Source organism: Fringilla coelebs, assembly GCF_963513975.1.
Source record: "Fringilla coelebs genome assembly, chromosome: 1".
NCBI lineage: Eukaryota > Metazoa > Chordata > Aves > Passeriformes > Fringillidae > Fringilla > Fringilla coelebs.
Window position 1 is genome coordinate 136,155,666 of NC_140028.1, and position 26,173 is coordinate 136,181,838.

General features: G+C 43.2%; 1 protein-coding gene across 1 annotated transcript in view; it reads left to right on the top strand.

Moving 5' to 3' along the window:
* Nucleotides 1–6,992: 6,992 nt before the first annotated feature.
* The window catches only part of GPR158 (G protein-coupled receptor 158), a gene marked incomplete at both ends in the record, with an annotated part of 180,929 nt that continues 161,748 nt past the window's right edge, over nt 6,993–26,173 (top strand). The window contains 2 exons of the mRNA XM_084201414.1: nt 6,993–7,864; nt 22,112–22,217. Coding sequence (XP_084057540.1) covers nt 6,993–7,864; nt 22,112–22,217 — 978 coding nt within the window. The remainder of the gene's footprint in view (nt 7,865–22,111; nt 22,218–26,173) is intronic.

A 26,173-nucleotide genomic window follows, 5' to 3' on the forward strand; every position in this document is an offset into this window, starting at 1 on the left:
AGAGAGTATCAGGGGACTGAGCACTCCTCCTCTCCACGAGTGTTACTGCTCACCCACAGATGGCTGAGGGTCTGAGCTCAGCAGCTTCTTTTGCTGCAGGGACTGGCAGTTCATGTCAGCTTTCAGGCTTTGTAAAACAGGGCCAGAAACACTAATGTCTCCTTTTGGATTTAGCAGTGAATCTTCTTCTACCATTATTATGGGTGTTGCCCACTTAATGTCCTTATTTAGCGCTGGAAATTAAGGGAAGTGGGATTTGCTTTTGAAGGCAGCTCAGGTACTATGCTAGTAATTTATTCCATTTGCTGCACACTGCCTTAATTGACACAGGAGTTTCTGGTTTACATTTGTTTTAATTTCAAATAAAGAATTAGAGGAAACCGGCTCAGGGTATGCTGAGTGCTTTGGGTATGTGTTCTGAGCTGCAGTGCTGCTCTCCTCAGTGCAAGTGTGTTACAGTGTGTGTCCTCACCACAGAGTCACCACCAGCTCTCAGTTTATGTGCACAGTGTTTCACAACATTTACATCATGTCTGTAACATACAAGCAGAGTGGACTGTATTTTTATTTGTATTTTATATGGTCTATATTGAGCCCTGCATTTCAGCATCCCCCATCTTTTCCCAACTGTGAATAAGCTAACAAAGCTTTTGAGTAGTGTTTATTTAAACTGTAGAGTCTGCATCTGAATATTAGGCACATCTGCATATCAGATGCAAGTTCTCCACAAACAATTAGGCATCAAAATCATCAATGTGTTTTCTGACATTTTCTCCTAATCTAGAATAACATTCTCTGTTGGAGAAAAGATGTGATCTTTCAAGCATATACTACCACTTGCTATTTCAATTTTTTGGGGGGAGATTCTAAAGTTGGAAAAAAACCATGCTGTGTATTTTCAGAAAAAGAGATGAGAGAAATTATAAAGAAACTAATGAAATAGATATCACCAGAAGACTCACAAAAGTATTATTTAACTGCTTTTTAGTAATCACCTAAAAATAATAAATTAAGATTAGCCATTGTGAGTTTGTCAAGAAAACTCCACATGAAACAAGCTGAATTTTCTTCTTTGACTCATAACTGACCTCATGGGTAGTGACAAAGAAGTAGATATGCTGTATATCTGCATCAGCAGCATTCACTACATAGCTTGAGGTTCTCATCAGTAAGCTAAGGAACTATTGTGTGGGTGATTCGTGAGTGGGTAAGCAATTGCTCCTGAACTAATTCTCAAAAGTATCAGCTGTGTACTATCAAACCAGGAAGATGTTTCCAGTAGGTTCCCAAAAGATACATTCTTTTAAATAGGCTAATTAACAGATTAGCTAAGGAAATAAAAGGTCAAATCATTAGCACATGTGTACAAGAAAAAAGCAGATAGTTATAAACATTTTGAAAAATGGAATAGGAACTAAGTATAATTTGGAAAAATCAGAGGTTGCCTAAAATCACTGGTAAAATTCAGCAAATACAAGTACAAAAAACTACCCAGAGGTAGCAGAGCTCAAATCCTCAAATAAAAATAGATAATAGATAACTGGGAAGCAATATGTTTTGAAAGGTTATGAGGATTACTCAGCATTACAGACTTGAGTAGTGGTCAATACCGTGATGAAGGTGAAAAAGCAGGCAGACCTCACGTGGGGTGTATTAACAGAGAATTTTACATGTTCTGGAGATGGTGCATAATGGGAGGTCTTGTCTGCTATGCCTGGAAAAGCAGGATAGCAGAATGGATAGTCAAGAAGAGAACAGCAGGGCCAACAACAGTTTTGGAAGGCAAAACATAGCCTGTTAAGAAATTGAATTAATTTAGCCCAGATAAAGGAAAAAAAGGAGTAAGTCAAAGTGGTCTTTTGCACAAGATACTAGTTTATGGTGATTGGTCACTGATAAGAAGGCAAAGAAACAAAGAAAGTAAAGAAGACTATTATGGGGTCCCCTCACCCCACACCTGTTGTTAAGGTAATGAAATGTGGAAGAAGGTAGTTAGGATGGCTGTGGGGTCTGCCTGACTGGAAGATCTCTTAGAGTAGGCAAGCCAGCCCCTGCCAGAGACAGTTGTGCAGTATGTAGTCCTGCTGCAATGCTGGAGTGCTCTGCTAGACAATCTTTGTCAGATTCCTTCTGTCCCAATGTTTCTAAGTAAATATGGGGTGGGTTGGAATTTCCCACTACCAGTGAACAGTAACAGGTAAGTTCTTGCTGCTTCTTTTGTCCACTTCTAAGTAAGAATTTTAGTACTCTTCATTTTGACTATTTTCTCCTGACATACTCAGCTGATGGTTTAAATTAATTCGTGAGAGAAAACAAAAGAACTAACAAAGCCTGGTTTCCAGTGGATTTGTGTTCACTCTTTCTCTCACCCTCTGCTGTAATATCTGCATTTCTCCCAGCCCCCATGGACTCTTTGCATTGTTTCCTAAAGTCTCATGGCTCTGTGCCCACTATCAACAGCACTTGCAGCTCCTCCTTGTCTTTTTGAGTTCCACCCCATCAGCCCCCCTTGGCTGTTCCCTCCCTGTTGGATAGGGAGGCTGTCCCACATGTTCCAGCTGCTTTAGGGGTATATTTATGCTTATTGGCCAATATGAGTGGCCAAAGGAAAGACCAAAGAGACTATTTAACTGTTGAATTCAAGCTGAAGCTTTTCCCTCAGCATGGAAATGAACATGGGTTCCTTTCTTTGATCCAGCTGTAGAAGCTTGTACATTTGTAGAAACTTGTAGATTTCTGTCAAACTTACCTGAAATTAATTAAAGGGATCAGAAGTCTTTGGCAGACAGACAAAAGATATTGTTATTTGTTTAAGTACTTAAGCTAAAAGTAGGAGTACTTTTAAGAATCCTTTACTTTTCATGTGTTTTTAAATACCAGAAGCAGCAATTTTGATAAACATTTTGTCTCTGTTTTGTGAGAGAAATACAACACAATGTTAAAAGTTTTGGCACTTACTCTTGTGTGTATTCACTGTATATCTCCTAAATAGTTTAGGATAAATACTAATAAATGAGTCTTTAAATATATTTCACAGCTAAAACAGTTTTTCCTTCCTCCCAGCTGGTTTAACAATGCAGCAATTGTGAAGCTTTTAGCATTTCCAATAGTTCAGGTAAACCACAATCTTTTTGCATAGGCCATATTTGAAGAAAGTAGGTTACACTTGCTCTAGTCTGTTAATAACAGCTAGCATTTTGCACTACTGTTCTTTCTACACTGTAATTAGATTAATGTAGAGCTGACTTCAGTCCTGATAGGCAATACAGTGAATTGAGATGCTTCATGTACAAGTACATTGAGTGAAGCCATTGCAATAGTTGTAACAACTCAAAAATATTCAGGACAGTGGTCAGATGCCTCCTGATTCCTTGCAGTGGATGGCTTGATGCAGCACCTCTGGCAGAATTAATTGAGGCAGGAGCATAGGAAACGTTATTCAGTCACAGTAATCTTGTGTTTCAGGGGACTTCCAGTCCATTTTCACATTATCTTGGTCATAGCTGAACAGATTTCTGATGCACTCAACTGATTACATATAACAGTCCAGAAATATAATTGCATTTTAATATTAAAATAAAAAATACAATGATCACAGGTTTCTACACCTCTCCCAGTCCTTAGTAAACTCACGTAAATAAAATATTTGGTAGATTTCCTTAATCTAGGAGGATACTACATTTCCATATTGCCAATTCCCTGGATCTAGGCCATGAATGGCAGGCTTTGGGTCCCACAGCACTAACAAAGTGTTTAGAAAGCCATAAGAAAATGCACATTTGCAATGGCTTAAAATCTGTGTTTCATTTTGGACCTGGCTGTACACAGTAGCTGTTTGGGATCAGCTCTGAACTGACTGCAGAAGGAAGCCCCACAGGATAAAGGAGGCCTCTTTCAATCTTGTGCTATACAAGACAAGTAGCACAAAACTCAGCCATGATCCTGGCACCTTGAATGAGAAAGTCCTCAAGAAACCCTTCATCCTCTCCCTCTGACTCACAAGTGCCAGCATAGAGACCAAACACCCAGAGCAGACTGATAGGATGGGAAAAAAGAGAGACTTCTAATGCTTGAGTTTAGGGGAGACATCCAGCATCTGGAGGTGTGCACTAACCCACTTGGGTCTTTGCTCCTGGCAAACCTTTGGGTTAAGAACTGCAGCTTCTGGGATGTTAGTGAAGGACAAGGGGCAGTGGTGGGTGCCACTGTAGAAGGGTATGTGGAAGGACCATGATCAGGAAATACAAGCACTTACCATGCAAGTACATTAAGGGGATAGTTGATTATCCTGAGAATGTGTGAATGTGGCCACTGAACAGGCCTAGTGCAATTCAGACAGGTATTGATAGTCAGGCTAAAGTGGGGAAAGTGAATTTCCAACAGGGAACTAACCTTTCCTTTACAGCAGCCTTTGTCTGTCAATAAAGAAAATCAGCCCAGGCACAACATTAAAAAAATGTGTTTATTTATGATGCCAGTGATATCTCTCCCTGTAACAGATCCCACATTAGTTTAGCTCAGCCCTGAGAGCTGCTGCTGTCAAAAGCCCTAGTTCTCTCTTATCCACAGCAAATGATGCGTCTTTAGGTATTTTCTCAGCGCAGACTTGGAAATACAGCCTCCCTGTGCTGTGCTAAACTGTAAATACCAGCTTCTGAGCTTCTCAGTATAAGCAGTTTCTAAATAATCTCACAAACTATTCACTTGAGGGAAAGCTCAGTACAAGTAAATTATTCTTACATGTTGAATATCCTCTTCAACTGCATGCAGCAAGAGACAAAAATAATTTATAACTTTCTCTCTTAACCAACAATATTATAATTATTAAAGGTTTCCATAGGTAGTGTATAGCATTACTAGGATATATGGACTGCAAATGTAATTTACATCTAGCTATCTTAGAGTGACTATTCTGTCAAGTGTCATTTCAAATAATTCTAAAATAAGATTATGCTTTAAGGAGCAGATATAACTTGTCAGTGGTTTAAAATTAGATAATATATTCTGCATAACTGAAATCTGCTCCTAGGATGTGCATGCACGTGTAGGGGGGGGCGGGGGGAGAAAAAAAATGGTCCTCTTTTACTACTCTTTTCATCTGCACTTTTGAATTCCAGAAGGGAATTTTATATCAAATGGGAATGGAATGTAGTTAGGAGATTTTGCCTTGGGCCACCTCCTCCAAAACTCACCCTTTGCTGTCTCCTGTCACAAATCCCTCATCCATTAGCAAGATATTAAGCAGGTGCATAATTCTGCCAAAGAAAACGTACAAAGTTAAACACACGTTAAAATGTTTTACTAAACTAGATTCTTATTACTAAACATGATGGCTTATCTGGAAAATCCTAACTATGTCTTCTAAGCATTTGTATTATTCCAAGGGGGTTTCCACAGAGCAGGCGGAAAGCTGAGCGATCAGCCTGTGCTGCTTCAGCTCCTCACAGGTGCTCTGAAGGTCAGTGTTAAAAGCCAGCGGATTAAGGATTTAGTTTTGAAAAGAGCAGTAGGAATTAGCACCTTGGAGTTAAAACACCAAGGGAAAAAAAGATCATGGTTACAGAAATACAACCAACCAGCCACCGTAGCTGCAGGGAGAGGGAAGGTGGCTCAGCGCCCGCTCCGGCGGGATGCACTCCGCGCCCGGGGCAGGCGAGGCGGCCAGGGCGAGTGGGGCAGCCCGGGCGACGGGCCCGGAGATCCCGAAGGCGCAGTTGCCCATTCCCACACAAACGTCGTTCCCTTCGCCAAACGCCTCCGTCCTGGGCAGCCCGGCTGGCCCCACGCGTCCCGGGGCAGCCGAGGATCAGCCTGCGCCCCCTCCACCCACCCGAGAAACGCTGGAAGCGGGAGCGCCTTCCCCAGAGCGGCACGCAGCTCTGACAGGCATCAGCCCACGCTGCGGATCTGGCTGGAACTGCCTTCCCCCGCAGCGCCGGGCTTCTCCTGCTCCCTGCAGAGAGGGGACACACGGAGGCACACGGTATCCAGGGCACCTTGTCCGCCCTCCTGCGCTCGCCCCGCCGGTCCCGCCGCTCGCCCTCGGCGCAGCGGCGCCGCCCCAGGCCCGACCACCAGGTGTCGCTGCCACACGCCGCGGGCGACCCCCGGGCTCGGCGGAGCCCCCGCGGATTCCCCGCCCGCACTCCCGAGCCCCGGGAAAGCGGAGCAGCTCCCACAGGGGCGGGCGCCTGCCCCGCCTTCGTCCCAAGCTGAGCCGGCTGCAGGTGAAGCCAGGTGCCTCGACGCCTCTCCGCGGCAGCAGCGCCGCCTCCCCCGGCATCGCACGGCGCCGTCCTCCTGCCCCGTGAGTGGCTGCCGGCTGACTGACAGGCGAGGCGGCCACATAGGGCGGCCGCTGCCTGCGTACACCTATAAGGGCCGGTGGTGAGGAGCGCTGCGCGGTGTGGGGCTGCCCGTGGCGGAGCCGCCCGGTGACTATCCGTCCTCCCACGACCGGGCGCCCTCGCTCGCAGAGCCTAGCGCTGGCGGAGGCGGGCGCCTGTCCGCTGGCTCCCCGGCAGCAGCCCCGCCCGCCGATCCCCGCAGCAAGTGGCAGTCCCGCGCCACGGGCCCCCCTCTCCGGCAGCGGCGCTCGAAGGATGCGGAGCGGCGGAGCGCGGGCGGCGGCGGGGCGCCGCGGGGGGACCCGCCGCTGCGCCGGGCGCGGGCGCCGCCGCCCCTGCGCGCTGCGCCGGGCAGGAGCTCAGTGAGCGCGGTGGCCGCGGCGGGAGGAGGCGCAGGAGGGCTCGGCTCTGCTGTCGCCGGAGGGGCTGCGCGCCGCTCCGCGCCGGCGGTGGGGCTGTGCGGAGCCCCGCGCTGGGGAGGTTGCGGGCGGCACCGCCACAGGTGACTCGCGGGCCGGGGGTCGCGTTCCGCCCCGCTGCCGCTCGGCCGCCTCTGCGCGTTCGCACCCCTGCGCCGCGGCCGCCTGCGCGAAGCACATCTTCAGCCGCCTCGCCGTGCCGGCGCGACCGGCAGCACTGGGGGACATGGCTTTGCTCCGGCTCCTTCTCCTCTTGCTCCTCGCCCAGCGCGGGCTGGGGGCTGCCGGCGACCAAGGGCAGGCAGTGCGCGGCCGGGAGCGGGCGCTCGGAGGGAAGCAGCCTATTTACAATCACATCAAGAGCCGGGAGCCTCTGCCGGCTCCGCGGAGCCGCTCTACAGAGAGCACCATCTTGGCGCAGCGGCTCGCCGAGGAGGTGCCCCAGGACGTGGCCTCGTTCCTCTACACGGGCGACTCCCGGGAGTTGCGGAGAGCCAACTGCTCCGGGCGGTACGAGCTGGCCAGCCTCGCCGGCAAGTCGCGCTTCACCTCGCACCCCTCCTTACACGGCGCCCTGGGCACCCTCACCCACGCCACCAACTTACTCAATATGATCCTCCAGAGCAATAAGTCGCGGGAGCAGAACTTGCAGGAGGACCTGGAGTGGTACCGCGCCTTGATCAGGAGCCTGCTGGAGGAGGACCCCAACATCTCCAGGGCCGCTATCACTTTCAGCACGGAGCCTTTCTCCTCCACTCCCCAGGTTTTCCTCCAGGCCAGCAGGCACGAGAGCCAGGTCCTCCTGCAGGACTTGTCCTCCACGGCTCACCGCCTGGCCAACGCCTCTGTGGAAACAGAGTGGTTCCACAGCTTGAAGCGCAAGTGGAGGCCTCATCTGCACAGGAAGGTCTTAAACACGGCCCCCAAAACTTTGGAAAACAGTTGGAAGAGGCGGGAGAGCTTCACTGCTGATAAGAACCACATCCGGTGGTCCTCACCATACCTGGAGTGTGAGAATGGGAATTACAAACCTGGCTGGCTAGTGACTCTCTCGGCGGCTTTTTACGGGCTGCGGCCGAACCTTCTTCCCGAGTTCAGGTAAGAGGAGTGTTCCCTTTACTTTCTGTCGAGAAGGGGAGGGGGAAAGCAGGATGGGGGTTTGGTTCTGCCCCCCCTCCTAGGGAAGGGCATTCTGGTCTCTGGGTGACCTGATCAACCCCAGCCGCACGGGCTGCTCAGTCACACGGCAGAGCACCCTCAGGCCTTCCTGGGGAGCGGTACCTTCGTGCCTTCGGGAGCTGTTGCTCCTTAAAAGAATCACAGTCGTCTCTGTCTGTCAGACAGCGTTTGCTTTACCTGCTCCCATTGGAGCAGGCGTGCATGTGGGTTACGTTCCTGGTGTGCTTGTGGGGAGAGGTGAGCAGCAGCTGCCAATTGAAGTTCATCTGTGTCTGCAAGAGGAAAATGTTCACTGAGTTGTGTTTTCTTGCTATACTGCAAAATTGAACCTAGCTGGATCCTAGCAATGCTCTTAACCTGCTGGGAAATAACATTCCCAGTAATTAATGACATTACTAGTGCTGGTAAACTGCTGTTTCTGGTCTCCAGAGCACATCCACTGTGGGGTGCTCGAGCCTGGTCAGTGGTAGTAGATGTGTAGGTAAATCAGTGCTGGTGACTGCCGTTCTGTCATAGTTCATGTGGCTATAAACTGAAGTGGCAGTGGGAGAGCTTTCCTTTTGCACCTCCAGCTTTATATTTGGTAGCTGGTATATGTAAAGGTTTTTTTAATTTTATTGCTTATTTTTTTATTGCTTTATATACTTTTTGTTGCTTTTATATACTTTGCCACTATCTTTCTATCTTCCTCCACAGAGAGGAAGATAGAAAAGGTTCTTTCTTGTGTCTTTGTATTTTGACCCCAAATAGAGGTTTGCTCAAAGAATGAGAGCAACCTGTGGAGTGTGAGATGCCAGTTTTCCCCCTGGCATTCCTGTGAGGGGTTCACCGGTAGCTCTGTCCTGTGGGGAATGTGCACTTCCCAGAAGCAGCTATCTCTCAGGATGAGAGAGGAGCACAGGATTTCTTTTGTGCTATGAATTAGTAGCAGGTAAAGATTGATAAGAAGGTAGCAGACACCAAAGAAATTTTGCCACATGTAGGTGGCAAGGCAATAGTGTCTGCGACTGCTCTTTCTCTTGGCTTAGTCTGAAATCCAGTGTGATCAAAGAGATATGAGTGCAGTAATAAATCCCTGAAAAAATGCAAAATTTGTTGAATGGATAGTGGCTGCTTATTTCTCTGTTGAATTACTTTTTGCCCTAAAATTTTCACACTTATGGGGATGATAGGGTTAAGGTGAAATGAGCTCAGCTGTAGGCTGTTTGTTGCTGAATTCCTCTTGAGACCAAAACCCTGGAATAGGTCTACTGTGGAGCTCTTCTGGACCCTAGGGAGTCCAGAGAAGTCAGGAAGCTTGTCAGAGATCATTGAAATGCAATGTTTGTGCAATTGAAATTTGATGAACTTTGGAATGTGGATGAGTGTTAATGTAGGCTGATATTCTCTTTTTGGGGATAGAGTTTGGCAGAACCACTAGGCTGGAGGTGTGGTGGCAGCTACAGACCAGCTCTCCGAGAATATAAATTTTGATTTAAAGTCTAACTCAAAGAAGCTTCAATATTGACTTAATTGAAGAGGAAATGAACCCATGTTTTAAGGAAAAGAGTCTAAAGCTCCAATCCTGGCTCTGTGCCAAGATTCTGTGATGTCAGGAAGCATCTCAGTGGTGTAGGTTTCTGCCGTGGCAGCTTTGGTGTGCAGAACGACCAGGTCTGTTTTGGTGTAACCCTGGCCAGCCACGGCAACCAGTAGATGTCCTCCTGGATGCAGAACAGAGCACTGCCTTCCTTCCCTGCCTCATCTTCCCAGCCTCTGCCTGCCACGTGGGGGACACTTCCGTTGAAGAAACAGAATAACCTGTTATAACTCTGACTCTTCAAGGGGCATTCACCGAGCTCATCTAACCTTGGAGAACTGCTTCTTATTGAGAAGATCATGAGATGGAGTATGCTGTGCGAGTTCAAAGTGTTGTGTTGTTGTTATACTGAACAGTTAGGACAAAGCTAACAAAGATTTGTTGTATCAACAGAGATGAGTTTGTAAGCATTTCTAAAAAATGGGTTATGTTTTTTGCCAAACTATTAAAGAAGCAGGTAGAAGAAGTAAAATTATAAATACATATGCATTCTGGCAAGGCTGAAGGATAGTTCCTGTGTTCCTGATTTCAGGTATGCTAGATGAAAGATGGGCTTTAACATAAAGTTATGACTTGGGATATTGAGAAAGTAACTTCTCAGCTACACAGAAAATGGTATATACAAAATATGCTTCAAAGACTTGTCGTTTGTCTCAATACTTACACAGTGTTTTCATTACTTAATAGGTACACAGCCTCAATGGGAATTTTTAAGAGAAAAAATGACTTAAAGCATGAGCACATAGTAGAAAAATGTAACATCTAGTGTGGCTACTGGAAAATTAATTGTGTGAATTACTATGAGATGCCTCTTGAAGTAAGCTTTACTTCCTCTCACCGTCAGTCTTTGAGTGACACAATATTTTGACATTAAATTCTTATTTAAAGCCCATATGAAAAAAGTGTTCATTAACCTCCATCTTTTGGGGCAGCTGTGTTGGTTCTCCCAAAAATGTGTCTTTGAACTATCTGTCAGAAACATTTTAATGAATCAGTTACCATGCTCCTCCCATTTAGTAGTCTGGTGTGTTATCATTAATGGTAATTTAGTGTATGCCTCTTTAATATTATTCTAACAGTTTTTGTACTTTCTTTGCTCACGTTAGGTTCAAGGCATGGTACGTTAGGGTGAGATACATTCCAGGAGCATGCCATATCCATGAAAGAGAGTTCTTTCACATGACAGAAGGAAAAGCCCATTGCTCCTTCTTGGTGTCTCTTCTGTGGCAGTAACAGATGGGTTTGTTTTGTGGCATGGCAATGGGAAGAGTTTGAGGGCAATGCTGATACCGAATAATGAAGCCAGTACTGGTAACTACTGCTGGCTGTGTTCAGTGCGTGCTGCTGCTGCAGTGCTGCTGTCAGGGATGTTCCCAAAGTGCAGCACAAAGCAGCAAGCTTTCCTCTTAACGTTGTGAAGAGTTACAGTGCTTTTGGCCTGAGGATGGGAGTGTTACAGGCCAGGGGCCTCCTGCAAACAGCTCATCTGTCTTCAGTTTCACCTCTCCTCTTCCCAAGAGATTACTGCCAAACTGCCCCAAGTGAAGGCCAAGGAGAGAATGTGGTTGTCTTGCCATGGCAAATACTGTAGATAAATACTGAGATGAAGTGGAGAAATCAAAGGCAACTTGATTGTACTGATAAGTGTACCAGAAGCTGTTCAGGGCCACATTAGCCTAGTACAATGCCAAGCTAGCAGTGCTGGCTTTCTGCAGCTTCTTAGCAGTGCTTGCTCATATTGTGTTCTCTCCATTTGCTGGTCTTTCCCCCCAGAATGCATGGAGAGAACATTACTGCTCATAAGGTGCTGTGTAGGCTCCCGTTTGGAAATCAGGATCCACAGAGACTCCAAGTAATCACTTGATCTTACCCATCCCTCCTGTGTAAACTGATGCCATTTGCAGCTGAAATTCGTGGCTGAATTTGCCTAATCACTCTACTACTGTAGTGCTTCAGGGGGTAGAGCACAGGAGCATCTGTCACAGGTCTTCTGTGCCCCTCCTCTGCTGCTGCCTACCACATGGTCAGAATGAACTATATTTTATGGCATGTGATGACCCAACTGTCCTCCTTGCAGCCCTACTGAGAAAGTGGAAAAGTGTGAGAGGTTGCATGTTGTAAATACGATTCCTTTTCTAAAGATTTTTTTTTGGTGCCTGGAGAAAGAAATTAGAGGTCTTTGTTGCTTTAGCAGTCCAGGAGACAAGTGGGAAAGGTCATGTCTTCATCTAGAAGAAAGATGACTAAATAGTCAGCTAACAGGAACACACAAGTTAAAAAAAGTCCTCCTGGGTCACTGAGTCAGTCTTCTGCTATCACAAGCCCACTTAATGTCATCAGTTGACGAATCTCCATCTTTAAGTGGGTGGGTTTCCCTCTTGAGTCTTCAGTTCACTGGCATGCTGGACCTAAGGGTTGGATAACTTCCTATTTCTGATCTGAATTTATTCACTCACAGTCAGTTCTCTTGCATTTGTTCTGGTCCAGAACTGTCTTCCATCTGACTTAGCATCCTTAGCTGGTGTTTGCTGTCCTGACTTATTTATAGGCAGTGGCCCCTTCACCACCTTTGTTTACTAGCCTACACAAACTGGCTTTCTTTAGTCTCTGTTATAAGCTCTCTGTTGCCATGGTCCTTCTTCTCAAGTCCCGTTCCAGTGTTTCCTGAGCCTGGTTAGTCAGATCCATGTGTACTGTTTCAGGCTTGTGCAATGACATCAATTATCCCCAAACTCTGATGAATGAGTTGCTGCTTTTGCAGTTCAAAATGTTCCCTTGTGTGCTGTTCTCATTTTCTTTAACATTGTGTTGAAATATGTCTACGTTTTGGGAACTGGTCGTTGGTCTTGCATGATCTCTCACTGTGGGGGTCAGACTGTCTTCAGGATATGAAGCACTGGCTTTCCTTCCCCCTCCCACCATATTCCGGCAGGTTTTTTGCCAAATCCAGCACAGCATTTATCTTTTTTAAAAGGTTTTTAGGGAGAATCCAATGGAATAATGTCTGTTTTGACAGAAAGGTACTGAATCAGCAAGTTGAATAAGTTGAAGGTGGGTTTTTTTTGGTTTTGTTTCTTTTGGATTTTTGTTTTTTAATTTTATTTTATTTTGAATGGAGTCTTGTTCTGGATCACTTACAGGTAACTTCATTCTGAAGTTTGGCCAGATTGTGCCATATCTTAATATTTTCTTCCCTCCAGAGGTTTGCTACTTCTCTCAGGTATTGGAAAGATATCCCTTGATGCAAAGATAATCTTTACTGCACGGTTAAATTGAGCTGTTTCTTCCCTAAGGGCACTGTAATGTAGTGATTTCTACTGTACCATTAACACTTACTTGGACCATTCCAGTGTTAGACTATGATGGGACTCTTAGTTAAAGAAACATTACTAAAGGCAGATTAAACCTTGGAGGTAGAAGTATTTATGACAAATAAGTAATTTCTTAGGGATTATATGTATTATATGATTTATTATTCTGCTAAATATTTCACAGCTATTAAGTTGCTTGGTAAAAAAACCCAAAGAAATGTAAACATGGGAAAAAAAAGAATTTTAAAAATGGGTAATTTTGTTTCTTTTAGATGTGATTTAATTTCTTCCTTTGCCCCCTTATTTAGTTTTCTCTGATCTCTCTTTAGTCTGAGTACTGAACTAAGAGAAAATTAATTTTAATTGTTTAAGGAGACTTAAATTATTTGTGCCATTGTGATATGATGTTAGTTGTATAATGCAGAAAATATTTTTAAATTGTGAGGTTGACATTTTTTATAACATGTCTTGGCCCTTGATTGAAGGTGTGGGTGGATTTAGAACAGGTTTCAAAAATGAAAAGGAATAATTTATTTTCTAGAATTTCTGAAAGTCTTGGATTTGTGTTCCTGAAAAGAAGTTAAAACAAAAAAGTCTCTTATTATGCTGTCTGTTTGTGGAAACCCTCAGGATATTTTAAGTATTTTTTTAGGCAATTAATTATGTCCCTGCCAGCATTTTTCATATGAGGTCATGGAGAGCGATAGAAAACTGGATGTTGATGAAACATAGGAAGGGAGCAATAAATATGGATTTCTCTTTCAGAACCATGATTCAGCTTTCTTCAGTATTGGAGAAACAGAAGTGGATCTTTGAAGAAAGAAGTTAAATATGGCCGTGAGAGGATTAAAACACATTTTGCATTCGTGTCCACAATTATGTAGCACATGCTAAGTTGCAATAAAAGCAATTCTTGGGTTTTTTTGGGTCAAACTTCTGTTTCCAATTCCTGTGTTTTCCACTCCCATTGCCCTTGGGCCAGACTTCCAGCACAGCAGGTTATCAGAGCTCTTTTGAAGGGGATGGACATGTGGCAGACCTTACTATCTGGGATTCAGCTCCAGGACTGTCATCTATTTTATTTTTGAGTGTGGGCTGAGATAGAAATGTTCCTAAATGTAAGAAAAAATGTATTGTTGTGCTAGGTCAAATAAAAGGTTTCCATGGCCCTTGCTCCAAAAGCAGCTTCTGGCAGGTACTGAAGGAAAAATGTCAAGTTCTTTTATCCTAGTTATGTCCAATTTACCAATGATAAGCAATAAAAAGAAACTGTTTTCTTTCAGGCCTTATCTGAATGACTGGATAGTAAGTACATGTTAAACTGACCTTCATGATTCTTATCCATATTTTAACACATTTTTGTCTTCTGCAATAGTTTAGCATTGTATTCTATAATATATTTATATATTCCATTATAGCCATCTATTGTGGGTTCCATAGTTTTCTAGTTTTAAACTCACTTCATTAATCTAAATTCATTGGGAGATCCCATATTCTTGAATGAATACTTTCCAAAGTGTTTTATTGCATCTTTTCTGCCTCAGCCAGGTTTAGTTGTGGGTTATATTAAGTATTTTTATCACTTGCAGACTTTGTAATAGCCACTCACTTGTGAAGTCCAACTTGTTAACTTCCCTGCATGTGAAAGCTGATTTTTGTTTCATTGGTTCTTTCAAGACTGATGAAAACAATTCCTTTTTGTCAAAAGCTGTCTCTGCTCTGAGCAATTTTTCTGTCTTGGTTGTGTATTGTGTTAGAGATTCTACTTCAGCCTTCCACTTTCCAAGGTATTTAGTAGAGCCTATCCTTTTAACATGCACTTTCTAAAAATATCTCGGTATCTTGGTTTTGTCTTACATTCTTGTAGCTTGTATGTTCCTCCTTGCCCAGGTTTATGCCTTTCAATTTCTTTTTTTTTTTTTTTTTTGAGGTTGGCTTCCACTTACTTCTGAGTTTTAAAATGACCTTGTTACCTCTGAATAAATTTTGAGGGTCACAAGATTTAGTATAGTTAAGCTGAGACCATCCATCCTGTGTAGGATTCTTCTATTGCAAAAGCTCTTTGTGTTCCTCATGTATTTTCTTCTGTCATGCTCTGTTCCTTGGGACCCTTTCTTTCCACCTGCCTGTTTGACCCTATGGATGGTAATGGAAACATTAAAAAAAAGTAACCTGAATTTGGCTCCAAGACCTCATTTCATAGATATAATCTAATGTAAGTGGTAATTTACCATCACTGACACCTGGCATGTCTATACAAGGTGATGCTTTGTGACAAGAGTTAAGATGCTAGCAGCAACTTGAGCATCCTCAAGTGGAAAAACAAACCAAACCACCAAGCTCAAACCATCCCCACTCCTCAGAGTATCTAAGAAAATCTCTGACTAAACTTCAGGGGTATCCCCTGCAGCGCTGCATGCCATAAATATGAAGGCAGATTTAAATTTGAAGTAATTCTTCAGACAATAGGATTCAGCTTTAAGTATTCTGCCCTTGTAGTACAGTTTCAAATGGCCTAGAGAGACTTTCTTTACAGGTGAATCCTAATTTATGTACCCACACTGCTGTACCTTACTGTTCAGTTTATTTTAAGTGGAAGCTGGTTCTCCTATGAAAATGTGTGTTGGAAAGCAGCAGTCATGCTATGGCTGAGGAATTAGGGAGGTGTCTGTCCTATTAGTAAGGACTTGGTGGTGGCTCTGTGACTCGACCAAAGTCGTGTCTCACGTCCCAGCAGCCTTTTGTGAGTCTGCCTGCTTGTGCATGGTAGCAACTTTAACAATGTCCAAGTGATGCAGAACCCGAAATCTTAACTTTCAAAGGCAAGCTGAACCTGCAGAAGCTGCTGTTTGTCAGTAAGACTTATGGCTGAAATTCATGTGTGAATTTGACACCAGGGTAATTTTTGGGTGCGGAGTTGATGGTACACGGGAGGAGCCTCAGGTGTCAGGTAGTATGCAGTATTTGAAGATTAATATTCTTGAAAGTGGAAACATCCAAAATGAGAGTGGTCAGAAAAGGCATCTGCTGTGAAAACATTGGCTATGCAAAATACAGTGTGTATTTGTCTGGAGGAGTGGGCATTTGCAGATTCCTGACGGCTGTTGAGAACTTGTTTTTCTTATCTCCTTGTTTTCTGGTAAAGAGGACTTATGAAGGACAGCACGGAGGGCTGAATGAATGTGGCAGCAAGTATCTAAGCAGCTGTTCAGACGTGGGTGATGATGCCCACTTCAGGGTGTGATAACCATCCCTTATACTTTAAATACCTAAAAAGTGCTCACAATACTTATGGCCACAAAAGTGTACAAGCTTAGAGGGCAAACTGGGCGTTTATCTGAGTTGTGATGACCTCTGTGCCAAAAAAGCTTTTGAAGATCGAGAGCACAAGGATACTGTTTATCACCATTTAAGTGTTGGCAGGCTATTATTTTGTACAATTCTGGATTAAGCTGACTGGGAGAAAATGACCATGTTCCCTCTGATTTTTTTTTTTTAAATGATGTAACAGTAGAGGGGAAAAAATATTCTGTAGATAGGTTTTACAACATGTTGTTACAATGAAATATTATAACTACTGAAACTATCAAGATAGCTAGTAGTTTGGGAAAATAAGCTTAAATCAATTTCTGGCACAGATTTCAAGGCAAGCAGCATGCCAACAAACAGTAGTACTAGAAATACAGACAGGCATTAAAGCCTCTTAAATCAAACCTCTGACCTGACAGAAAATCCTTGATGACATCATTCTTCAGTGATTATCTTATATATAATTCAACAAATTCTTTCTTAACTGTTTAACATAGACATGCAATCCTTTGATATCTCTTTTGTATTTGTAAGGACTGTAAAATTGTGTCAGGGAACAAATATCTATTGTTTCAAGGAGATTATCAAAATATACTTACCTGCCAGATGGTCCACAATTACCAGTAATATTGTTATTAACTTATGGCTGTGGCTTGTGTTCAGCCAGGCAGCATTGCTCGTGTGGATGAATGTGTTACTCTGACAAGCTGAGTCTACTCTTACACCCTTGATATTTGTCTTGATTGCTTACACCAAGATAGCAACACTGCAATTATTCCCAATTAGTTAGATAAATATAACACAGGTCCATATACATTCTAGGAGGATGTGTTCTTTCATATGTTCCATTTTCTGAATGCTGAATCAAAAATAGCTGAAAATGTGGGTGGCTAAACAGGCTGTGCCAGCTACTGTATTAATCACAGATGAATTTCAGAAATCGATCGTGTAGATATTAGTGTGCTCTGTGTAATAGCAGTGGGGTACAAGTCTGAGATGGTGTTTTAAAATGGATCTCAAATGAACTCATAGAAGTCTTGTACCATCGTGATATCTTTTATAAATGCCACTTATACACTTAATGAAGCTTTGCTTTTGAAAGCACTGTCTCCTCAGGAGTTTCAGACCCTGGTACTACTTCAGAACTGTGTTGTTACTATGAAACATGTATTGCAGAGGTCTAGTGAAAAAAGATCAATTTGTACCATGGGGGACAACAGCTGAAGTCCTGTGGCAGCTTGTAACTGTTAGGAGAGATTGCTTTCCTGCTCCTGCACTCTCCTGTTTCTTCTTGCTGTAGATTTTCACCCCAGAAACTCACAAAGCTCTGAGAAAAGGGAAAACCAGAACAACTTGGCCATGTCAAAAGTTTGTGCTACAGAAGAGCTGCAGATGGAGAAGAGTGTAGGTGAAAAAGTTTGCATTGAGTTCATGAAGATTGGGTTTTGTGAAAGGCAAACATTCTTGTAAGAAAAGCTTTAGTACAAGAGAAGCAAAAGGAACATGTGTTTAGTTTGAAATGAAAGAATTTTGTAGTATTACTGTAAGAAGTATTATGAAGATAGTTTTGAGCTTGGGTAGTTTAACTGTGATCCTGACAAAAATAAAGCATAAATTGAAAGTGGAAGAGAGCCAGATAACCTGGGAGAAATATGGAGACTCTGTCTGAGCTTCGACTGTGATCACGAGTATCTTGCATCAGCAACAGTGTGGCCAGCAGCACCAGGGAAGTGTTCATTCCTCTGTGCTCATCACTGGTGAGGCTGTACCTCAAATCCTGTGTTCAGTTTTGGGCCCCTCACTTTAGGAAAGATATTAAAAGGGCTGGAGCAAGTCCAGAGAAGGTCAGTGGAGCTGGTGAAGGGTCTGGAGCACAAGTCCTCTGAGGAAGGAGCTGGGGGAGTTTAGTCCAGAGAAGAGGAGGCTCAGGGGAGACCTTGCTGCTCTCTGCAACTGCCTGAAAGGAGGCTGGGGTGGGATAGGGGTTGGTCTCTTCTCCCAAGTGACAGGACAAGGGGAAATGTCTTCAAGTTGTGCCAGAGGAGGTTTTCATTGGATATTAGGTAAACTTGCTTCACTGGAAGGATCGTCATGCATCAGATCAGGCTGCCAGGGTTGAGTAACCATCCCTGGAGGTATTTAGATGTGGCACTTAGCGACACGGTTTAGTGGTGACTTTGGCATTGTTTGGTTAATGGCTGGGACTCCATGACCTTAAAGGTCTTTTCCAAGGTCTTTGGAATGAAAGCTGCTGAATGGAAAAGTGTACTTTGTGACAAAAGATGTTGGAAAGTCCGAGACCTACAGGCTGATCAGTCTCACCTCAGTCCCCAGGAAGATGATGGAGCAAATCATTGTGAAAACCCCTTCTGGAACACATGAAGAGGAGGAATGTGATTGGGAGTAGTCAGCATGGATTTCTGAGGGGGAAAATGAGTTTTACCAACCCAGCAGCCTTCTGTGTATAGATAGCTGGTGGTCATCTGGAGGTCAGTCAGTTTTGCTGTACTCCTGGTGGGCACCGGTTTGACAGGAATCACCAACGTTGCTTGTGGCAGAGAGTCAGCAGCCTCCTGGTGGGTGAGAGGAAGTTTTGCCAGTGGGTTGAAGGAAGTGATCCTTCCTCTTTACCCAGCCTGGTGGGGGGGGGGGGGCCCATCAAGAGTGCCATGTCCACTTCTGGCTCCTCAGCACAGGAGATGTGGAGGTACTGAAGCAAACCTAGTGCAAGGCCACACAGATAGTTCAAGGCTGGAGCATCTGACATACAAGAAGGACTGAGTGGGCTGGTACCATTCAGCCTGGAGAAGAAAAGGCTTCAGGGGCATTTTGTGTGCAAGTACCTGGTGAAAAAGTGCAAAGGAGAGAGAGACAGACCTTTCTCAGCATTATTCAATGAAAGGATGGAAAGCCCAAGAAACTGAAATACAAGAAATTTCAATTAAACATCAGAGATCTTTTTTATGGACACTGTGAGTTTGGTCAGTCACTAGATTGGATTTCCCAGAGATGAAGTCTCCATTATTGAAGGTATAAAAACCCCCCAGTTTAAGAGCCTGCTTTGAGCTGATTGGATTCATCACAAGAGGCTTCTTCCAATGATAGTTTGCTGTATGAATCTGATTTTCACATCTATTTTTAACAAAGTAATTGTATTAAAGAGCTTTCAAAGGATGCAAGTTCTTTAACCAGTTCTGATGTGTGAAGTCCAGAAGTCTATTCCTTTCTTTCTGGTACATGGCTCTGAGTGTTGGGATGCTCTCCTGCCGTTTGATGCTTGCTCCATTGGAACATGGCATGAATTCTCCAAATTGCAGCACTTCTGGTACAAGGCCATACTCAAATGCCTTCTCAATGTACTTAATGACCCTAATTTCTCTGGCTTGTGTGTGTTGTCTTTCTCACAAGTAACCTCTAGGTGAGTTTTCTTTGGAAAATATTTATATCCTTTTTTTTACTGGCACTCTGTTTCTACAGGGCTTTCTCATGATACAACCACAGCAAACTCTAAGGTGTTTTTTCCTCTTTAGGCAGTGATTAGTTTGTCCTACATTTGAAATCTGTACTTCTCTTTGCAGAAATGTTTGAGGAGGGAAAGGTGAGTTTCTTCTCCTACTAGTTAAAAACAAAATGTACACAAGGGAAAACCTTTGCATGTAAAGGAAATAAAACCTTCTTCCATCAGGTGCTTCAGGTGAATGGGTTGCATTTCTATTAAAGTTGAATCACCACTGCTTTTCCTGCTGTATAAAATTATTTCTTTGGAGTAGTCAGGATGATGCTAATCCTTGATATCTTTGCCAGTGTGACTGGTGTATAGCATGAATTAGGAGAGCAAGGAGTAGTGTTGGTCCTGGTCCTGCTGCCTGCCTTGTGCCTGTATGCAGCCATGGGGAGAGTATTCATTTGCAGAACAGGTCCTGTCCTCAGCCCACTCACTAATATTTGTATTAGCTCAAAAAGGTCCAGAAAATATTAGAAACATACCTGGTGGGATTTACACATGACCAGATGAGTGGTCTGTTGTTTCTACTGCTATGGGCATCTGAATCAGGCACCTTCTTGCCAGGTTAAATTTGTAATCCACTGATATCAGCATTTTAAAGAGATAATCTATGCAGTATGACAGTTTTTCCTCTCGAGGTTATTGCTCACCCAGAACATGGAAAAAACGGTTCCTTGGGATAGAAGCATGGTTTGAACAGTCCCTGGTGAAACTGCTGTTCAAAACAAGTGTACAAAGACAAAACCTAAAAATGTATCAGAATATTCCGGAAACGTGGTGTGTGCTAATTTAAAATTAACTTGCTAGAACCATCACTTAAGTATTTCAAGCAATTTCTAAATGTGCCCTGCTTTAGATTGTTTAGATTCTAGTCAGGAGACTGAGTGGGATTGAGTGCTTCTGTACTGTCAAACTTCCTACTGTCTGTTTTATGTAATTTTCTCATGCATTCTTCTGACCACTTACATGATGTAGTTGTGTTTTTCCATTTACTGTATAGCATGCCTGAAGATGAATGTCCTAATTCAGCTGTTGTGAGCTCTTGCTGTACTGGGGTCAATATGAGGGAACAGTATTGTCCTGGTTTTGATCAAGCTCACTCTTATGTTCTAATTTTGCTTGACATATCCTTCCTAATATATGGCTCTGTAGCTATCTTGTTACTATTATTGTGTTATGAGCATTAATTAAAAGAGGGAACGCACTTTGAGGTGAATGAGGTGCTTCTGAGATAGAGAGATAGAGGCTGGGCCATGCCCTTGTTAGTTCACAGCCAGAAAGAAGGGAGATGAGGGTGTTTGCACTTGTGGAAGTCCAGACTGTAGAAATGAAAACATCTGTCCCAAGTGGCTGAAATGATTGACTTGAAAGGAATGGTATTCTAGATGTAAGAATTTAGCACAGAGCATTCATCCACTATGAATGAGTTTGTGTAATGATTTAGCAACTAGAAGTTGCATATTGACATTTTTGTCAAGTCTAGACTACAGCAAAGCAGTCAGAGATGACACGCTCTGACAAAATAATGCTATAAATGTCCTAGGTCATTCTGAGGAATATGTAAATCTTTGAAGGCTTTTTTTTTTTTAAGATATAGAACTACAGTCTTGTACCTTTTTTCTTCTGATAATTTTCCAGTTTTTTATATAGTAGAGTGTCAGCATTGAAATTGGCTTGTTGGCTTTTCTTTCAAAAGAGTTTTTGAGGTAAACTAGAGACTTCTTGGTATAGGACTTACACAATTTAGATGGTCCATCAGGATGTGTGTGTAGGAAACTTTTTGTTTCCTTCACAGACATCAGTGGTCTATAGGTGGCTTGTGCAGCTTTCTGATGTTGTATCAGGTTTTATTGCAGGGCCAGCTGCAGAGGTGTGGGGAGAGGGCTTGGATGCCTGCTGGACGAGGATGTTGAGCTGCAGAGAAGAGACCTGAATGTCTCTGGGGAGGGTACAAAAAAAGGCTTTTGCCAGTTGTTTTGGCAAATAACGGGCAAAATTCTCCCCTTTGCTCTCCCCTGGAGCAAAGGGGAGAATATAGTTTTTGCTGGATATGGGGTGAGGTGCAGTGTCTGGTACCTTGCGCTCAGAACTGCCTGGGAAGGTTGCTGGCTTCAGAAAAAGTAGTGCAGCTCTTTCACTGTGTTTATTTTGGGTCTTTGCTGCATAGTAAAATGTGAAGGGCATCGCATTGTTTGAACACACAACTTGTTCTTAACTGCAACCCCAGTCTTAATATGTTAGATTTACTGAGCTCTTGTCCACAGTACATCTCAGTAAAGTCTAAAATAAGAATGTTTCTGTGACCGTGGCTCTGGGAGCACAGAACTTTTCTGGTTTTAGACATTTTATCCAATTCCATATTTAGAAGAAAGAGGTAGTTCTGCTTTTCAGGCTACAGCATCACAAAAAAGCTTAACCTATTTCTGCAGTTGTGTTCAAGGCTGTTTCCTCTCTGCTTTCAGAGGTGTTGTCAAAGTCGACATCAATCTGCAGAAGGTGGACATTGACCAGTGTTCGAGCGAGGGATGGTTCTCAGGGACACACAGGTGTCATCTCAACAATTCTGAGGTATGTCTGTCCCTAAGGGACCTCACTTCAGTAACAAATCTTTACACTGAGCAGCGTTCTGTAGCGTAAATGTTATGTATTTTATTGTATAAATGTTATGTATATGTATGTAGGCATTGAATGTGGTTTGTGGGGCTGAGTGAGGTGTTATGGAATGCAGGAGTTTCAGGAGTGCCTGCATTTCAAAACTATTGATGTCAAAACAGAAGCGAAGTTATTATGAAGAGATAACAGTTACAGGGAAAAAGATTACAAATGAAATAATTTATGAGGTTCTGCTTTGCGAGTCAAACAATTATTTGATGCTCAAAATCAAAATAGGATTTTAGCGTCAGTATCACATTTGCTTGGACAACTTTGCAAAGTGTAGTAGATGTAGCTGAAATGCTAATGGTAATTATTCAGAAAAACATGGTCATTTGATAGAGTGATACAGAATAACAGGCAGAATTGGATACTGTAATTCCTTCCTAGTAGAAATGCCAACATTTTGACAGAGCTGACTAAAATGTTTGTGCTCAGCTCCTTCCTGCTTCCCCTTTCTTCTGAAGGTCTGTGTCTGGTTCCATCTGTCAGCGAATCATAGATCATTTGGCCTGGCTTGTCATATGTATTCTATGAAACTTTTAAACAAAATACATGTTGATTTTTCTTTTAATTCTCCGTGTGAAGGTGATTTCAAAGGCACAAAGGCACCTATTTGTTTTCTGTGAGAGTAGGTACCTAGTGCACTTCTGTACTTTTGGAAAGGACAATTAAAATGTAGGGGAAATTGACATTTGTCTACCAGAAGTCAGGAGATGTTTGCCTAATTTTCTGTAAAATGTCAATTTATCAAAGCCAAGTCTAAATTTAGAAAACCAGTTGGTTTTGATGAATTCAGCTGCTAACATTTTTGAGCAAGAAGAACTCAGAATTTTTATAAATGTCTTTTTTTTTTGGTATTTTTCTCTTTGATTTTTTTTCATGAAATAAACTTGAAATGCAAAATCAAGTCTTTGATAAAGACAAATTAAAGACTAAATATTTCTGCAAGTGAAAAAATTTGTCTGCCAAGTACTTTTTGACTTCTGAATTGAAGGGAATACTTTTTAAATCACTCCTGCTTCTTCCTAGAAGAAAATACTCTTTCCCATGTGATCGGCTAAACCTTGTTTTTTTAATGCATCCCAGTTATCCCAAATGTGATAATATACTTTGGCAAGTGCTCCTCCTTCTCCTAATGTCTTATGAGCAAAACATGTCAGCAGAGGGGTGGGATTGTAAAGTGCATCTTTGCAACCAAGAATAAAAGGGAAAAAATCCAGTCCTAGGTCTCTTGTGGCTTGGCCCCAGTTGGCAGCTATGTACCATGCAGTCATTCCTTCATTTCCCCTGCCCCCACTGCCATGGGATGGAGAATTGGGGAAAAAAGATGAAGCTGGTGGGTTGAGATAAGAACAGTTTAATAAGGATAATAAAATATATATTACTATAATGATGGGGGGGGGGGGGAAAGGAAAATAAAACCCGAGAACAACCCGTGATGCACAAAATCTCCTGCTGACCCCTGCCTGTCCTGTCCTCCAGCAGCAAGTGATCCCTTCCTGCCCAACTCTTCCCAGCTTATATACATGCCTCCAGGCAGGATGTTCCATGGTGTGGGATATCCCTTTGGCCAGCTCAGGTCAGCTGTCCTGGCTCTGCTTGCTTCTTGTGCAGAGCATTGGAAACGGGAAAGCCCTTGACTTAATGCAGGCATTGCTTTGCATGCTGGTGTTCTGGCTGTTGCTATCTCACAGGGAATCCAAAACACAGCACTGTACCTACTACTGAGCAAAAACTACCTCAGCTGAAGGTCCAGGAGAAGGTTCCATGTTCTGCTTTCCATACTTGTTTCATTGGAACCCACTGTGTGGAATAAGGGTAACTTACATAGTTGTGCAACCATATTTTCCGCACAGTTTTACTTAGAAATGCTAAAGAAATCGTATTCCCTGTGCTCTCTCTTGTCTACCTAGGAGCAGTTAAACAAATACCTGCTGATGGTTGAATGCTCTGTCCCCATTTACAAAGTCTCTCTCCAGCAGAGTAGGAAGAGAACAGAGATCTCTGGATTTCCAGTTCTGCTGTAGTTAGACCCTCCTTGCCCACTTCAGTTTTGTTAGGTGATATGAGTATTTACTGCAGCATAGCCTCTGTGCAGACTGTTTGATAAGCCTTTGCCATAGTGAATTTCTGATTTGGCTCTGAAAGTGTTTACTTCATAGCCCATACCATGTGGCCAGGCCACCAATACCATTAAACCAAAGGCATGAATCTCAATATTTCAGAATATTTTAAAATTTTGGAAATACAGCTCCCTTCTTCCCTAATGCTATGAAAATAGAGAGGGACTTTCTGCAAGAATGGGAGGAAAAGACCAAAGTTATGGATTGATCAAAATGCCTTTATAGTGGCTAAAATCTACTAGACACATGGCAGACAAATTCTCCTACTTTCTGTGCTGTTCTGAAATGTTTATCTTCTAAATAAAAGTCAGTTGAAATGAGGGAGATGGAGGTGCATGGAAACATATGGTAAGCCAGTGGTCTGTATGTGCTAGACAGAAAAAAGGGAAGGCATGGATGGGATCCAACTTCTTCCAGAAAATAGAGACTGTTGTTGAAAGTACTCATTGCCTCCACATAGTCTGGCACAGCAGTATTAGGAGATGATGCTAACTGTGGCACGGGGATTTGTCTTTGGAAGGTCGTCAAGAACAACCTGATTGTGATGGAATTGTTATAGTGTTAGTCCTTGCTTGGAAAAAAAACAGTGTCAGGTTGAGTGATTTAGGAATATTATGATTCAAATATGCAAAATGCTGAGACATTCTAATCTTCCTTAAACTTCCATCTGTCCTTAGATTTAGGTGTTCCTTAGGATTGGTGGATCTTAAATATCTCACTTTATGTATGGTGCCCACAAGTACAAAAAACAGGAAAAAAACAAGTACTAAGAACTTTGAGTTCCCCATTTTTAATTCAACTACTTAAATTTCTAATATATAGTGGGTTTTTTTTCTGATTTGTTCTCTTTTGTGGGCAGTACACATACATCCCTGCTTTTGTAGCAGCCTAGATGAACAAGAGTGCCCTTCTTAAACCACAGGGTAACTGGACACTGCTCAACCTAATTGAGCAGGAAGTTAGGTAATACTTAACACAGGAAAGCCAAATTGCAGCCATGGCTAAAGTCTATTTCAGTTGTTATGCTTTTCTCCTTTCTTTTAATAACTGGATCAGCCAAAAAGAGCCTGATGGCCAGGTAGCTTTTGTGAGGTAGAGCTGCATTCTTCTTCCTGCCTTCTACCTTGGCTCCCAAATAGGTGACGGCTGCCCCAAAAGCTATTGGGCAAGATATTTGGATTCTCTGGGGCTGCAACAAATATGACAGGTGTTATCTGCAGAGTTAGAAATAATGAAGTTGTATAGATCATAAAACAATGCAGACAAGTCTGAAATTTACAAACAGAAAAAGCGTAGTTACCCAATAACAAATGCAAAGTGATTCCACTGTACAGGCAGCGCTGTACAATGTACAGTCAAGGCTGGTAATGGGAGTAAGAAAACATGCACTGTTACCCTGTTTGAAACCCTTGAAGACTTACTATATTGGATTTCTTCTCCATAAATGCTGACAGCAGCTGCTGGCACTTTTAGTAACAACTTTAGAGTCCTTGTGGAGCCTCCAGCAATAATGTCAAGGCTGAGGAGCATCTGAAGAAATCAGCTGGTGTGGCCCCTCGAGCTCGGCCGGGTCCTTGCAGCCAGCAGCGTCAGTCTGTGAGCAGTGGCAGCAGACTCCACGCTGTTCCCCTGGCCTTAATGAGCCTGCCAACAGCTTGCAGTGTGAGGCAGGCTCAGCTGACATCCCTTTGGGTTTCAACAGTATTCCACAAATGACAGCGTGCAAAAATATCTGGAGGAAATGAG